Source organism: Octopus bimaculoides, chromosome 6, assembly GCF_046866305.1.
Source record: "Octopus bimaculoides isolate indiv1 chromosome 6, ASM4686630v1, whole genome shotgun sequence".
NCBI lineage: Eukaryota > Metazoa > Mollusca > Cephalopoda > Octopoda > Octopodidae > Octopus > Octopus bimaculoides.
Window position 1 is genome coordinate 65,782,016 of NC_142933.1, and position 16,645 is coordinate 65,798,660.

At 36.5% G+C, this 16,645-nt stretch overlaps 1 protein-coding gene across 6 annotated transcripts in view; it reads left to right on the forward strand.

Moving 5' to 3' along the window:
• The window catches only part of LOC106882044 (uncharacterized), a 46,271-nt gene that overhangs the window by 18,444 nt on the left and 11,182 nt on the right, over positions 1-16,645 (forward strand). For all 6 annotated transcript variants that reach the window (XM_089354014.1, XM_089354012.1, XM_089354010.1 and 3 more), the window contains exon 3: positions 1,029-1,192. In XM_089354014.1, coding sequence (XP_089210140.1) covers positions 1,054-1,192 — 139 coding nt within the window. In that variant the 5' untranslated portion in view covers positions 1,029-1,053. The remainder of the gene's footprint in view (positions 1-1,028; positions 1,193-16,645) is intronic.

Genomic DNA, 16,645 nt, shown 5'->3' on the forward strand with positions numbered 1-16,645 from the left:
TGAGAGGCCAGATCTGGACAATTTGAGCATAAAACAGATAGAATATTTTGGCCAGATATGGTCGGTTTAAATGTTAAAGGGTTAAATTAGTGTGCAAAATAATCAAGTATTCCACAGACATATGTACCCTCTATGTAATATTCAGGTAGAATCAACATGTCACTGTGTGACAAGGCTGAACATTTGAGTATTCAAATTACAGTTACAGTCTATCCACCAGTCTTTTGAACTGTTTCCATACCTACTCAACTTCACTCACAAAGCTTGAGTTGACCCATAGCTGTGGTAAAGACACTTGCTTAGATGCCATGCAATGAGATTGAACTAAAGACCTCATTATTATGAAGCAAATTTCTTAACCACTCAGCTGTACCTACATCCCTGCTTAAATAATAGACTATTGGTAAAAAACTGCATGAGCAGTCTATCAACAACTAGAATTAAGCAATCAAAATGATGTGGACTGTTTCTTGACTTAAATTGTCCTATACCAAAAGTGACCATGGGCACTTTCAGAAGTGCTAGTTTCAAGTATCGGTTGAAAAATAGTTTGAACCATGAAGTGTTCTAATTCCACCTAAGTGGTGGCCTCTTGCTCCTTTGTGGCTGAACTGCTCTGATATTCATATAAAATTGGGCATGGTTTTGTTGCCTTCAAACAGATATGGGGAAATATTACCTTGCTTGGAAACAGTTGAGAGTTTGTGACTGGAAGAGCATCTAGCCATAGAAAATTTGCCTCAACAAATTCCACCTAACTGTTGCAAGAATGGAAAAATCAATGTTAAAACGATGATGATGTGTGTGTAATACACATGATTTATTCGTATTTGTTCACATTTTTAAGATGTCTTAAGGCATATTACATTCTTGCCCTAAACCTTACACACACACACACACACACACACACACACACAGATGTGCATGCATGCACACACATCCTTTTCTCTTACCTTGTAACCATTGTAGCACAATTTGTATGAGCAAATAAATGTAAGAAATTTTTTGTTCTTTTTTTTACCTTTTAGTTGGTTGACAATCTCAAGAAACATCATGTCTGGTGATCTCATGGGAATGAAGGAGAATTTTACATCAATGGTACAGAAGGTGCAACCTTGGATCTTGTCTCATTTTATGATGTGGCTGGACTTGAAGGTAGCCGAGTACAAAGTACATGGATGTATGATTCTTGGTGAGTCCCAGCTCAAACTGTTTTGGAAACTATCTTTTTCTGACGCTGTTGTTATTTAACCCCTCCAGTCAACTCTGAGCAAGCAGACTTTGTGATCAGAGGCATTCCAGTCATGACCATCCAGCCTTTTTTTATTTTAAGATGATAAGAGATCTGAGGAAGATTTTGTTGGTACTTCTAGCAGGTTGATTGAAACACCCCCCCCCCCCAGATGCCTGTCGTTGGCATGTCTTGTATGTATGTATTGTTGTTTGACCCTAGATCAGTTCTCATCAATTCTGATCTCTGTGTCAAAGACATTGCAGCTGTGACCATACTGTCATCTTTTAAAGGTGTGGTTTAAGGGAAATTTGGCTGCTATTTCTAGCATATCAAGAAACCATGTAGAAGCTTACTTGCTGTCTTGCCTATTCATATGTATAGGTTGTTGTAGTGTAGCCCATATCAGCCCATATTACGCAAACTAAAGATGTTTTGGCTGTGATCCTACCATTATCTTTTTAAAATGGTAGGATGTGATTTGAAATTTGTCTGCTATTTCTGACAGATTGAGTAACTAGATGAAGGCTTCTTTGTTGGCTCACATATAAAATGTTGTTGTTGAACTCTATGTGAACTCAAATTGTACAGACTTATGAGCAAAATAAATTTGAAAATATGACCTTCATGAGGCAGTGTGCCAATTGACATCACTTGTTTACTTCACAAGTTGTGAAATTTATGTTTTTGCAATCATGTGCTAGCTCGCTACCTTATGAAATTTTAAAATTATTGCAAAAATAAATTGGTTGATCTCTGTTTTATAGATCTATTTTCCCTAACTTGAATGGGATGGATCTTGCAGATTTAGACTTCAGATATTTATATGTTCTTGGTGAAAGATATTTCATAGCAAGATGCTCTTCTTTACTACAAATAGTTTCAACTGGAAAGACAGAAGCAAACAGAAAATTATAGTTTGTCTAGAAATACAATACTATGTACAAAGTTTTCAAGTTATAATGGAATGGAAGGTTTATGATACCTGTGCAGTATCTCCTTCTCCCATTATAATTATTTTTATAGTTTCAAAGAGCTGGAATGGGTCACCAATTTGTAACGTCTGTGCGAAGTGAGGTGATGAGAATGGCTCCTTAGTACATCATACAGTCGATACAATAAATATAAATAGAACAATGCATATACGTGCCAGAGGGAAATAAGAGACACAACTGGGTAGAATGTTTAAGAGAAGATTGATATGTTAACATGTGTGTCAGAATAATAGATTGATATGTTAACATGTGTGTCAGAATAATAGATTGATATGTTAACATGTGTGACAGAATAATAGACAGGCCATCATAAGAACGAGATGTATGTGTGTGTATGTCGGCATAGCCATATGCGTATTAAGAACATAAGGATGCAATGAAGAAGAGACAGTGAAAGAGTCTATAGCCATCAAAGTGAGGAGTAGGTTCATAGCCACAAGAATGATAAATACCAGTTCATAGTCAATTGTACATAATATTTGAAATACTGTATCAAGAAGTTGTGGCAATGATGCAGAGCCGGTTGTGGTACATGTTGGATGTGAAGTTGTGTCTGTGATGCTGCTGCCTAGGTCACTTAGTTCAGGAGTTCTTGCAGGTCGTATATTCGCTGTTGATCCATGGTGAAGTAGTTCACGAACAGTGCAGTGTTGGAACCTGGGTGAGTTGTGTACGTAGAGAGATGTTGACGTTAGGACAATGGTGGCAACAGAGATTGAGGTCGCTGAATGCTATTGGACGAAGTTGGTGAGTTTCCACGTAGCTGCTATTGTGTTGTCACTGGAACTGGTGGTGTCTTGTGTGGTCAGTGGCTAGACCTTAAAAGGTCTGGAACTGAAAGACATCAAGACAAGGAGAAGCTGGGTTTTTATAAGAAGTTGTAGGTTCAAAACTGAGTTGAGAACAGGCTGTCACACGTAACCTTATTTAGGTGCTTCGATTGGTTATATGCTGCGTATTGGCGTGATAGAGTAAGAGACAAATTGCGCCAATACCAACTAATCAGAGTAGTGGACACAATGGGGTCCAAAATGCAGCCAAAGGCTAGCTGTTATTTACTATGTTCGTATCTCCTGGTCCACCAGTCCTCAGTCAAATCGTCCAACCCATGCTAGCATGGAAAGCGGACGTTAAATGACGATGATGATGATGTATGTATATATAATGGAGAGGAGAGGACTTTCACTCAAGTGTATGCTACAATGTCATTAACTATTTTTCCCTGTAGTCCTCCTTTTTAACCTAAACACTTCTGTTACTGAATGAAGCAGATTTATTTATTGTTCATTAGAAAAGCAAACAATGAAACTAGAACATTGGCTTTTAATCTGAGGATCATTTGCTGTTTTTGTTGTTCTTTAGCCTTAGATTGTCTCTGATTGAGAACACCTATGATCAGAAATGTTCCAGTCATGACCATCCATCTTGTCTTTCAGACATGGCCATTAAAAAGCTTATTTTCCAACCACTTAATTATGGGTTTAATCCCATTGTGTGACTCCTAAGGCAAATGTCTACTACAACACCCCAGAGCAAACCAAACCTTTGTGAGGGGATTTGGTGGGCAAAAACTGAAAGATGCTTGTCATGTATATATGTGTATGCATGTGTGTGTTTGTGTATGTGAGTTGGTGCCTCCTTGTCTTGATATCATATCAGGCAGTGTCCTTTGTTACCAGTCTTTCATGAAAACGCATCTGGCCATGGGGGAGATATTACCTTATTTAGAAACAGGTGAGGGTTGGTGGCAGAAAGGACAACTAGTCAAAGAAAATCTGCCTTAACAATTTCTGTCCAAACCTATGTGAGCATGGAAAATTGAACATTAAAATGATGGTGATGATGTTTATGGTGGTGGTGGTGGTGATTGTGTGTGTATGTGAGAGTATGTGTGTTTGAGAGTGTGTAGTAGTAGTAGTAGTAGTAGTAGAAAGGATATTGGTAAGTATGGGTGAAAACTCCAGACATGTTTTAGCCTTATCAGATCTCCTTTTCAAAGTGTATATGTTTGTGTGTGTGTGTGTGTGTTTGCCTCTAGTACTAAAAGGTATTGTTGCCAAAACAGGCCAGTATCTAAACAGCAATGTCCAATCATCTCATTCTGTTTTTTATCAACATTAGAAATAAATGCAAAGTGACCTCAGCAGTATTTGAACTCAAAGTAGAATGACAGGGATAAATTACCACTAGGCATTCTTTGCAATGCTCTAATGACTCATCCAATTTGTCACCATTTTTAAAACTAACACAGTTTATGTACCATCAATTTTTTTAAAACGATTTATTCTGGAGGAAGGAGTCTTGTCTATGGTATTCACTGGCTCATTAATATGGGTGAAGTAAGGTTAATTAGCCTCAGTCATACATCATTGTACAACAAACAATATAATGATTCCCTTATCACCAATTTAACAAATACAAAGAAAGTTACACTTTGCAAAGGAGATCTGATAAGGCTGAAACAAGTCTGGAGTTGTCACACATACTCACTAATATCCTTTGTACTATAGGCACAAGACCTGAAATTTTGGGGACAGGGGCTAGTCGATTACATCTACCTCAGCGTTCAAGTGGTACTTACTTCATCAACCCTGAAATGATGAATGGCAAGGTTGACCAAAGCAGAATCTGAACTCAGAATGTAATCACAGATGAAAAGCCACTAAGCATCTTGTCTGGAATACTAACAATTCTGCCAGCTCACCACCTTCTTACTTACTAATATCAAAGTAAATTAATATTTGTCAGAATCTGGTACAGTTCTCCAGCTTACCATTTCCAGTCAACCCATCTAACCCATGCCAGCATGGAAAGCAGATGCTAACTGATGATGATGAATGAGCCGATGTTTTGTTTTTGCCATATATGTAATAATAATTTGTAATATATTCTAGTTCTTTACTACATTATGTGTGATGGCACTAACTTGACTTATCTTTCATGCAGATGGCATTCTTGAATAATTTCTCAGTTTATACACACACGCACACACACACACACACACACACACACACACACACACAGAACATGCCAAGTTGTTTAACACATTCCTCTCTTCTCTTAACATTATTGGAATGGAGTATTTTACTTGAAAAGTTAGGTTTAATTAAATATTTCTACAATAACATTTCAGTTCCTTAATTATTATTATTATTACTGATATTTAATGTTCATCCTGCATTGCTACATAGCATTCTATAACACTGATAGTCTACTTATTCGCAATGCTTCAAGAAAATTTTTCAACTCTTCTATTGGAAATTATAATCATATACAAAATGATTCACAATTTTGTTTACTTACACGATAAAATGATATAATCTTATTCTTTTTATAAGATAACATATTCTTTTATAAGATAACATATTCTTTTATAAGATAAATTGATATTATCTTATCATATAAAAATTGGTTCTATCATCTTTAATACAGAAGCCGAAGTAGACTTCATCTCCAAATGGTTAAGTGCATTATTGTTTCAATTCTTGTTGAAATGATGAAATTATGTAGTGAAGGATTAAATGTGTAGGGTTTTAAACATTCTCAGATTAAGTATCTCACAGTGTTTAGTTTTATTCCCACACCTTTGGAGTTAAAATACAATGCACAGCCATAGTGAAAGTTTGATTTTTGACTGCTATAAATAAATTAAAGTCTAGTCATGTACTGGGGTTAATTAAATAAGAAATTGGATATACTCTTCCTTCGTTGTGCCAGTAAAAGATACTCTATTTGGAATGCTTGCCCTGGTAGAAATTACAGCTACATTTTCATCAAGTCACATCATGCTGTTTGTTTTTCTTTTTATAAAAAAAAAAAAGAGGATAAACACATTGAGTAATGTAGTTTGGAGAATGACTACTACTCTGTCCAAACGCATTCATGAAATTGTGCTAGTGTATGAAATTAAACTTTATTAAAAACAAAATTGCTTGGTTAAAAAGTCGGATCTTTCTGATTTGACGGGCAACACTTTTCATTTATGTTTTATGTAGTGTTTTTGGTACCGAAACACTTTCAAACTTTGTATACTTGTATATTTTGTGTTATAGAACAGATAAAAATTTTTGTATTCGAAGTTATTTCATGTAAAAAAATTGTCATATTTCGGTAACTTCAACCAATCACTGATGTCTATTGAGGTGAAAACAATTACTGCCGTGGAATGTAAACAACATGTTCTAACGGTATCATGGGATCTTTTCCCTTGAATAAAATTAGTGCCGTAATTTGTCAACAACAACTATCCGTGGTACTGTTATTTATGACATCGTTCGTGCATTTGTACTGGTTTTAGCTTTAGGGTTTTAGGGTTAGTGTTCGGGTTTTAGAGTTAGGGTTAGTTTTAGGGTTGAGATTATTTTTGCCATAACCTCACTTATAACCCTAACCCTAACCCTAACCCTAAAACCCTATAACTCATAACCATAACCCTAACCCCAACCCTAACCCTAACTCTAAAACCCGAACCCTAACCCTAAAACCCTAAACCCTTACTAGGGAATAATGATATAATTAAACAGGGAATAACACTCTTGACACCGGCAAAAATTATTGTTTACAAAAACAGCAGTAACTGTATTCAGCTGAATAGACGTCAGTGATTGGTTGAAATTACAGAAACACGACAACTTTAACATGAAATAACTTGCGATGTACAATTTTTTGTTAAGAAGGCTAAGAGAAAAAGTTGTTTTATATGACACATTCTACCAGCGTCCCAAGTTTGAAAGTGTTTCGTTAAGAAAACAAGTAGTGCCCGTCAAATCAGAAAGATCCAAAAAGTCAAAGGATTATCCCCCTTATATAACACACAAAAGAAATAGAACAAGACTTGACATGTTTCATATGTTAAGTTGTAAAATAAGCCATAACACTTGACAAATAAAGTAACAGGAAACATTATCACATGTACAAAATAAAACAAAAACGTTGTCAAGAATGCCTGATAACAAAAAATAATCTACTCAGTAATGCTTCTGATTTAGAAGACTCCAAATTGTCTCAAATGGTTATTTTTAATATCTGTGCATTTTTGTTTTATCAGCTAACTTGATTTTATTGAAGATTATATTTTTTCATTAGTCATGTTGATGAATCAGCAAATATTTTCTTTACCTAAAATGGGTGTACTTGCACATTATCACGAGTATAGATTAATAAACTTAAACACTTTTCAAAAGAGGTGGAGATCTTCCTATTTTTGTTTATTTTTTTATTATTTACCAGCAAACAACATGACCAATAATAAACAACACATGACTGTCATTACTCCCCCCTCTCTCTCTCTTTCAAGTTCATGACATTTATTTCTCCTTTTTTACTAGTTTTCTATCTCTACCACTCTACTCCTCCTTTATTTGCTTTATTCCATTATGCTCTCTCACTCGCTCTCTCACCTTGCTTGCTCATCCTTTCAGTCTTATCTTGAATGAATAGAGACAGCATAGAATAATGATGACTCTTTAGTTTTGCAAGGGATATAACACCCCCACTAATGCTGGTGCCACAATAAAATGCACCGAATACACGCTGTACAGTGATTAGTAAAGAAATGCAGACAACTTGAAGTCAAGAAGATTTTTTAGTCATACCAAAGACATAACAACATCCCTCATGTTGTTGCCATAATAAAATGCATTCAGTTCACTCTGTAAAGTGTTTAGCATTAGAAAGAACATGCAGCCATCGAAATCATCATCATCATCATCATCATCATCGTTTAACGTCCGCTTTCCATGCTAGCATGAGTTCAAAATAGAATGTCTGAGCAAGATGTGGTTTCTGACCCATCTAGGAAGGAAATAACACCAAATAAGAAGTGACTTAGACTGTGATGATCAGTCCAGCACACACTAAGATGAAAAGCAGATATAAAATTATGATGATGATGACAATGGCAATGACAATGATAGCAATTGTCCACAGCTGTATAAACCTTTTCTCTTATTTGTAACATAGGAATGAACACCTGGGAAGAATTAATGCCAAGGATCTTTGCTATTTTTTGCAGTAGAGCTTTCTCACATGTTCATAGTCATCACTAAAGTTTTAGACTACCAGCTCTAAGGTCTTGTCTTCAAATCTTCTGTGAATAATTCCATTGTTTATTTCGGGAGTACAATTAAAATTCTACATTGCCTCAGTTCACCAAGCTTCTTGGAATAGGTGTTAGATTTTCGGAGATATTGTCTGAGATAAACTGGTTTGCTACTCTGTAGTAGATTTCTTTCTCATCTGTTTAACCCATTAACATTTAAACTGGCCATATCCAACCCAAATATTCTACCTGTTTTATGATGAAACTGGCCAGATCCAACCTCTCACACCATTCTAAAACTAAACAATTGCATCATTGAAATCTTGAAGCTATAAGGTACTACATGATTGATTTTGAAAAATGTGGATAAATAAGCATTACATTTGATGGATTTATCTGAATGCTAAAGAGTTAATAGTAGAATACAGGAGCTAAGCCTTAAGAGCCTAGAAGACCTTTATGTTACATTTTCACCTTTTGACCAAAGGAGATGAGTATTAGAAAGTGTGTTTATTCACTGTGTGAATTTTTACTACAAGCCCACAAGAAAGCTTTTATGTGGTTGTTAACCTACAAGAAATAGTTGCCAATTTTCCTGAAATCTTAACATCTCAAAAAAGTGGAATTACACATTAGATAATGTAGTCCTAAATACACTGTACTTGGAGAAAAAATAGGCTGGTCAAGGCTGATGGACTGGAATGGTTTTTATCTTATGTGTGCCCAATCAGGGTTGACTCTGGGCTAAATAATGGGTTTGATACCAAATAATACCATAGAAGTACATAACAGCACATATATATATATTTATATAGACACAGACAAGCATATCCATATGTGTGTGTGCGTATGTATGTATGTATATATATATATATATATATATATATATATATATATATATATATATATATATATATATATATATATATAGACACAGACAAGCATATCCATATGTGTGTGTGTGTGTGTGTATGTATGTGTGTATATATATATATATATATATATATATATATATATATATATACACACACACACATGCATAAAAACATATAGTCATATGAACGTACATGCACTTATATATACCATTGTTATCATAAGTATATCAAGTATTCAAAGATATGTTTACACAATGCCCTATTTCTGAAATGCACTGCATATTATACATTTACAACTGATATGGTCAAAGATCAAAACAAAATGAACACACAGTCATATACATACTTGCACACACACACACACGAATGTGCGAGCACGTGCACACACACACATATATTGTGGAATGCCTAACAGTCAAGTAAGAGATCCACTTTGTGGTTGATGCTCATTCATGATGAGTTTGATGTGGAATAGATTACTACATGGTGTTCATCCAGTAAAGTGGTAGGCCAAACAAACAGTGAATTCTTTTTAATACACTGAGAACTAGAATAACCTGCTTTTTGTTTGTTTGTACATACATATACACAGGGTGCAGTGAATATATTGTCGTCTAAATTACGCAAAAATGAAAATAATACTGACATCTCATTTTAATAGATATATTTACCAAAATTACATAAAAATGTCTTAAATACTAAAGAGTAAATTTCTTCAATAAAATCGCCGTTGGCTTCAACCATGGCCTCCAAATGACTTTGGAATTTCCTGCAACTCTTTTGGGCAGTTTCCTTGTTTAACTTGGAGACTGCTGCCATAATCCTTGCCTTCAGTTCATTTTTTGTGTTACAAGAAGTTTTGTTGGTCTTTTGCTCAACTATGCCCCACACATAATAATCAAGGATGTTGCAGTCTGGGGAGTTTGGTGGTCAGATGTTAGGGGTAATGTGGTCACAGAAATTGTCTGACAGCCATGACTGGATTCTTTTGCTTGTGTGGTATGGTGCAGAGTCCTGTTGCCAGATATAGGGTCTTCCAGCAGCCACCAGGGAAGCACTACTTCCTCCAGGTACTTGACTTGGAGGGATCATTGTCACTCATGGCCTGGATCTCACCAACAAACTCAGGAGTTCTTTTCTTATCAGAATGATCAGAGTAAGTTTTTCAAGTTGCCGTACTTTCATAATCACCATTAGACTCATCCAACTCTTTCTGAATCTTCTGCATTGTCCTCAGATTGACACCCAAACATTCTCAAATGTTCATATTGGAACTTCTGGTGTGAATGCCAAGGAGTATAGCATGTCGTTTCCAAATTTCTGGAAGAGTGAATTGTGTCATGGTGCTGTTTTTCTCACAGATGGTCCCCAACTGACCCTACTATACTATGTAGTTGACAAAATTAAAAACAGACAATGTGGATGCATGAAATTAAAAATATAAAATGGTGACAATTTACCCATTGCATGTTGTATATGTGTACATGTATGCATGTATGCATGTATGACTATTGGCTTCATTCTCAGCATTGGCTGTTGATGAATTATTTGTGAATTTCTACAAAGCTATAGCTGTCTGCAACTAGATGAACTGGACTGCTAAAAGTATTGGCTATATTCACAAGGCTATGCTAGTGACAGGTAGGGCCTATAAGAGAGATAATTCAGTTGGAGCCAGCAGAAAGCCTGGTTGAATGTCTGATAGATCCCTTTATAAAAAAAAGAATAATAATATTCATGATGATGATGATGACAACAATGACGATCTTGGATTTTGAGAGGTTTTCTTTTCCTTCAGGACCAAAAGCACCCTGCAAAATTTAGAATAACAATTACCAATATCTGAATTAGTTGTCCAATAGCCTGGGTGCTCATCCTTCTCTCCCTTACCTTTCCCTTAACTCATCTTCTCTCTCTCTCTCTCTCTCTCTCTCTCTCTCTCTCTCTCTCTCTCTCTCTATCTATCTATCTATCTATCTATCTATCTCATTTTATCTTTATAGATATACAGGGCAGGGAATCGTCAATTATTAATAAAATTAATAATTAACAATTTTGCCGGGTAGCTCAGTATGAAAAAACCTTATCGGTAAAATCATTTATAATCATAAATATATAGGGATTGACAGTAACCTGCTTCTCCAACATACTGAGAATTCAGAAATAGCAGCCAAAGAACTACTGATTCCAAAACTACAAATTTTACTCTAAATTGATAGCGATATTTATGATACACACAGAACAAAGAACAGTAGAGAAGAGTAAAAAAACAACTTGCCTTTAGTTAATTTAGTACGACGTTTCACAGTTAAGAGCATGGAATACTCCATTCTGATGTTCAGCTAAATAGTGTTTTTTTACTCTTCTCTACTGTTCTTTGTTCTGTGTGTATCATAAATATCGCTATCAATTTAGAGTAAAATTTGTAGTTTTGGAATCAGTAGTTCTTTGGCTGCTATTTCTGAATTCTCAGTATGTTGGAGAAGCAGGTTACTGTCAATCCCTATATATTTATGATTATAAATGATTTTACCGATAAGGTTTTTTCATACTGAGCTACCCGGCAAAATTGTTAATTATTAATTTTATTACTAATTGACGATTCCCTGCCCTGTATATCTATATTTTAGTAATACCTCTAAGGTGAATAGTTAAACCGCAAGAAGTTCGTACGGGTCTTTTTTCTATGCGGGACTATTTGTGATACACGCTGAATTGAATTCATTAGGGTGAGGGGTTTTGAACTCACTGGCCGATAAATTTCTTAATGTCTGCCTCACGTGGTCTTGATGTCGCATGGTCAAAATTAACGTGAGTTATTTAGACATTAGCAAATTTATTAGAATATTTAGCTGAAGATCAGAATGGAGTATTCCATGCTCTTAACTGTGAAACGTCGTACTAAATTAACTAAAGGCAAGTTGTTTTTTTACTCTTCTCTACTGTTCTTTGTTCTGTGTGTATCATAAATATCGCTATCAATTTAGAGTAAAATTTGTAGTTTTGGAATCAGTAGTTCTTTGGCTGCTATTTCTGAATTCTCAGTATGTTGGAGAAGCAGGTTACTGTCAATCCCTATATATTTATGATCATTTTATCTTTATTTAACAATTTGATTTAAAATGTCTGAATTAATTTAAATTAGATTTTCATATGTTTCAGTTTGTTCTGTATCTCTTTTGATTAGTCATTGAACAGTTAAGAAACTACCTCACTATACTGAAGCTTCTATACACCCTCTACAGTGCCCCTTTATACAGTCATGTATTCCTCCTCATAGATATTCACGCCTGTATCAAATGGACCGCTGAGGAGATATGTAATATCTGGTTTGATGCCACTGGGTGGCAACAGGCCACCTTACCCCTCAGATATGGTGGCCTCTGCTTCCAGTCTCCAATCTTATTCGCCCTCCCAGTATTTCTCTCAGCCTCTGCTCTGCAGACATTCATTTCCCTCTTCCCTTTGTGAGTGTCTAATCCCTGCAAAACAGTTAGGATGCCATCCAGTGCAGCATGATCTCAGACAGGCTGGTACACCATGTTGACTAGCACTGTCTGGTATGTTTCCACTCGGCTTCCCAGCCTCACAGCGACACCTGGCTCAATGCAGTGCCATTATTTTTAACTGGCTCTCAGCTTGATAGCAAATGTTTGCACATCCGTATTTCCCTGAGGCTTGGCCTCTAGATCTGTGAGCCTCCCAAATACTGCCGTGGATACAGTGTGGATACTTTCAGCCTCCATCTTTTGTCATGCCATTATAGTGATGGCCTCCTTCTACACCATGCTTCTTTCAATGGAATCATAAAGCACGGCTTATATGCCACAGGCTTCCCTTCCCAACTCAAGCGAGCAGGACTGGACAAAGGGGACAGTAAAAAGTTAAACAGCATGACAGTTTTCACATTCCACGATGGTAGGCTCCTCATCTGGGATGTCATATATTGCAACACTTTCTCCAGCAACATGATGTGTTCAGCTGCCAATGCAGGCTTCACTGCTCATCATATCAGCCACTCAGACAGATTTGTGGTTGAGCATGTGGCAGTGGAGATTTCTTGCATTCTTGGCCTCAGAGTACATCCCTGCTCACTGCTACCTGGACAGAGATGACTATCCACAATTATGAGACCTGTGAATTGGAGTGGCTGTTTCAGTGCATCTCCCTCACCATTCTCCAGGGCAACACCTTTTCTATTTTGTCCACCAGGACAAGTCTCTTTAGTTATAGCTGTTGCATCTCTTAAAATATACAAACATAAAAGCCTTTTTATTCTCTTGGAAGTTATTCGCTTTTTACGTAGGAGTAGTAGTGATTGAACAAGTGTTTTCTCAGGTCTTGCTGAATTGGCAGAAGAAACAGCAGAAACACAAATTTAAATTCAAACTCAAATACATTTGATATATCATAAAATAGATATATAACCTTCTGAAAATTTGATCTAAAGTGCTAGAAGTTAAATTATTACCTGGGTCAAAGAGTGCTAGAAGGTGAAATTTTTGTTTACAAAGACAAAAGTATTTCTTTCACTTGTTTAAAGTGGGTTTAGGTTATTGAACTGATGAAACAAATGTAGTGTGTGTGATGGAAAAATACTATCCAAATAACTATGTTGAGGTTTCAGAAAATTCTTTAGGAAAAAATAAAATTACAGTTATAAGTGGATGTTAAAAAAATAATTTTTGCATGTAGGAGGAAACTTCTATATGGTTACTTGATCAGCTAGAAACAGAAGTCAAATCTATCCACCGTGCTGAAGTAAAAGATGGGATGGCTGTAGCCAGAATGTTTTTGATCATAGGTCAGCTTGATCAGAACTGACTCAATACTAAACAATAGCAACCACAATGATCTCTGCTTGTAGGAGGTCAATATATACATATATTATATTTTATCTTTGTAGTATGTGTTCCAAATCTATGCATTCTCCTGGGGCCAACTCTTCAAGGTTGATAAGAAAAAGCACCAGTTAAGCACTGATATCAGTTACCTTCTCTCTTTCTCTCTCTCTCTCTCTCTCTCTCTCTCTCCCTCTCTCTCTCTCTCTCCCTCTCTCTCTCTCTCAGTTGTGTGAAGGGGCCAAGAGAGGAGTATTCCCATCATGGCCCCATCATTCATTTCATTACCAGTCAGTGAACATAACAAGAAAGAGAAAAATCTTTATATCTATAGTGTTATTAAAATTCGTAAGGAAGCTGACAAGGTCTTGGCTAAAAGAATCTGCAGTCCAATCTTAGTTTTTCTGCTGGAGCTCCTTCAGATTACTCTGTCAAATGTAATACATGATATCAAAATGTTCCAGGACTAGTTATGTTTAATAAAAAATAACTTATTTACCTAAATTTTAACATCATCTCCTTTAAAATAGTTACCTTATGCAGCAATACACTGGTCACAATGTTCCTGTCACTTTTGGAATCCAGCCTGGAACTCGTTTTCCATAAGCAAGTTGAGGACCTTTTGCAATTCGCTCTGGATCTCGACAACAGTGTTAAAACGGTGACCTTTGTACTGCATTTTCATCTTGAGAAAGAGATAGAAGTCCACAGGTGCTAAATATGATAAATAGGGCAGGTGTGGAAGTGATACCATGTTGTTTTTGGTGAGAAACTCACGAGTGAGGGAGAGCTTGATAACAGGGTGCATTGTCATTCTGAAGAATTCAATTCTTTGCGCTCCACAGAGTTTCGTCGAATGTCCTCCCTCAAATGCTTCAAAACATCACAGTAAAACTTTCAGTTGACAGTCCGGCCCTGGGGTGCAAATTCACAATGCACAATACCACATTTCCAAGGGTGATGTTGTTGACAGGTCTTCCAGATCTCTCATTGTCTTCCAGGGATGTTCTTCCACTTTTGAAGCGCCCATGCCACTCAAAACATTGCATGCAACCCATTGTCTCATCACTTTAAGCTTGCTGAAGCATGCTCAATGTCTCTGTCACAGACTTCCCAAATTTAACACAAAGTTTCACATTGGCTTTTTGTTGCAACTTCCTGTCCATGACAAAAATCATAGACTACAGCATACGCACGATCACAAAAACATAAATTTCACAACTCGCAATGTCACTCAGAGCACTACCTCAAAAAGATCACTGCTAGCTCTCACTGCACACACAACCATGTGCTGTCATCTGTTGGCGCACTACAGAACTAGTCCTGGAACCTTTTGATGCTGCCTCATATTTATTTATTCACATTGTTTTGAATTAATCATGCATAATTGTGTAGTTTTGAGATTTTGATGATGCAGTTGTTTATTTTTAGAATGACATTATATCATGTGTATGAGAGGCTGGAAGTGACCAGTTTGAACATAAAACAGGTACAATATTTGGGATGGATATGGCCAGTTTAAATGCTAAAGGGTTTCATCACAAAATCTGTAGAATTGATCAGTAGTTGATGGTTACATCACTGGTTGATGTTAAAGATGACAGAATTGACTTTATGTAGCTCACTAGTGAAAAGTGTAAATAATTATTTATACTTTTTAAGTTAACCATAAATTATGTTTATGATACATCGCACACACACATACACACATACATTCACTGACATGTACATATGTTTGGGGGAGGCGCAATGGCCCAGTAGTTAGGGCAGCAGACTCGCGGTCATAGGATCGCGGTTTCGATTCCCAGACCGGGCATTGTGAGTGTTTATTGAGCGAAAACGCCTAAAGCTCCACAAGGCTCCGGCAGGGGATGGTGGCGAACCCTGCTGTACTCTTTCACCACAACTTTCTCTCACTCTTACTTCCTGTTTCTGTTGTGCCTGTAATTCAAAGGGTCAGCCTTGTCACACTGTATCACGCTGAATATCCCCAAGAACTACGTTAAGGGTACACGTGTCTGTGGAGTGCTCAGCCACTTGCACATTAATTTCACGAGCAGGCTGTTCTGTTGATCAGATCAACTGCAACCCTCAACGTCGTAAGCGACGGAATGCCAACAACATATGTTTGGGGTCACAAACAAGAGAATGAATACTCAACATATGTAATGTATATATAATGTATATGTATAATGTATAATGTATAATGTATATATAATGTATATATAAGGTGGCCAGCTGGCAGAATTGTTAGCATCCCAGGCAAAATATTTAGTGGTATTTCATCTGTCTTTATGTTCTAAGTTCAAATTCCACAAAGATTGACTTAGCCTTTCACCCTTTCTGGGTCAATAAAATTAGTACCAGTTGAATACTAGAGTCAATCTAATCAACGTATCTTTTCCCCTAAAATTGCTGGTCTTGTGCCAAAATTTGAAATCAATATATATAATATATATACATATAAAGGATGTGGCTGTGTGGTAAGAAGCTTACTTCCCAACCACATGGTTCCAGGTTCAGTCTCACTGCGTGGTACCATGGGCAAGTGCTTTCTACTATAACTTTGGGTCGACCAAAGTCTTGTGAGCAGATTTGGTGGATACAAACTGAAAGAAGCCCATCATGTGTGTGTGTGTGCATATTTCTGTTGTGTCTGTGTT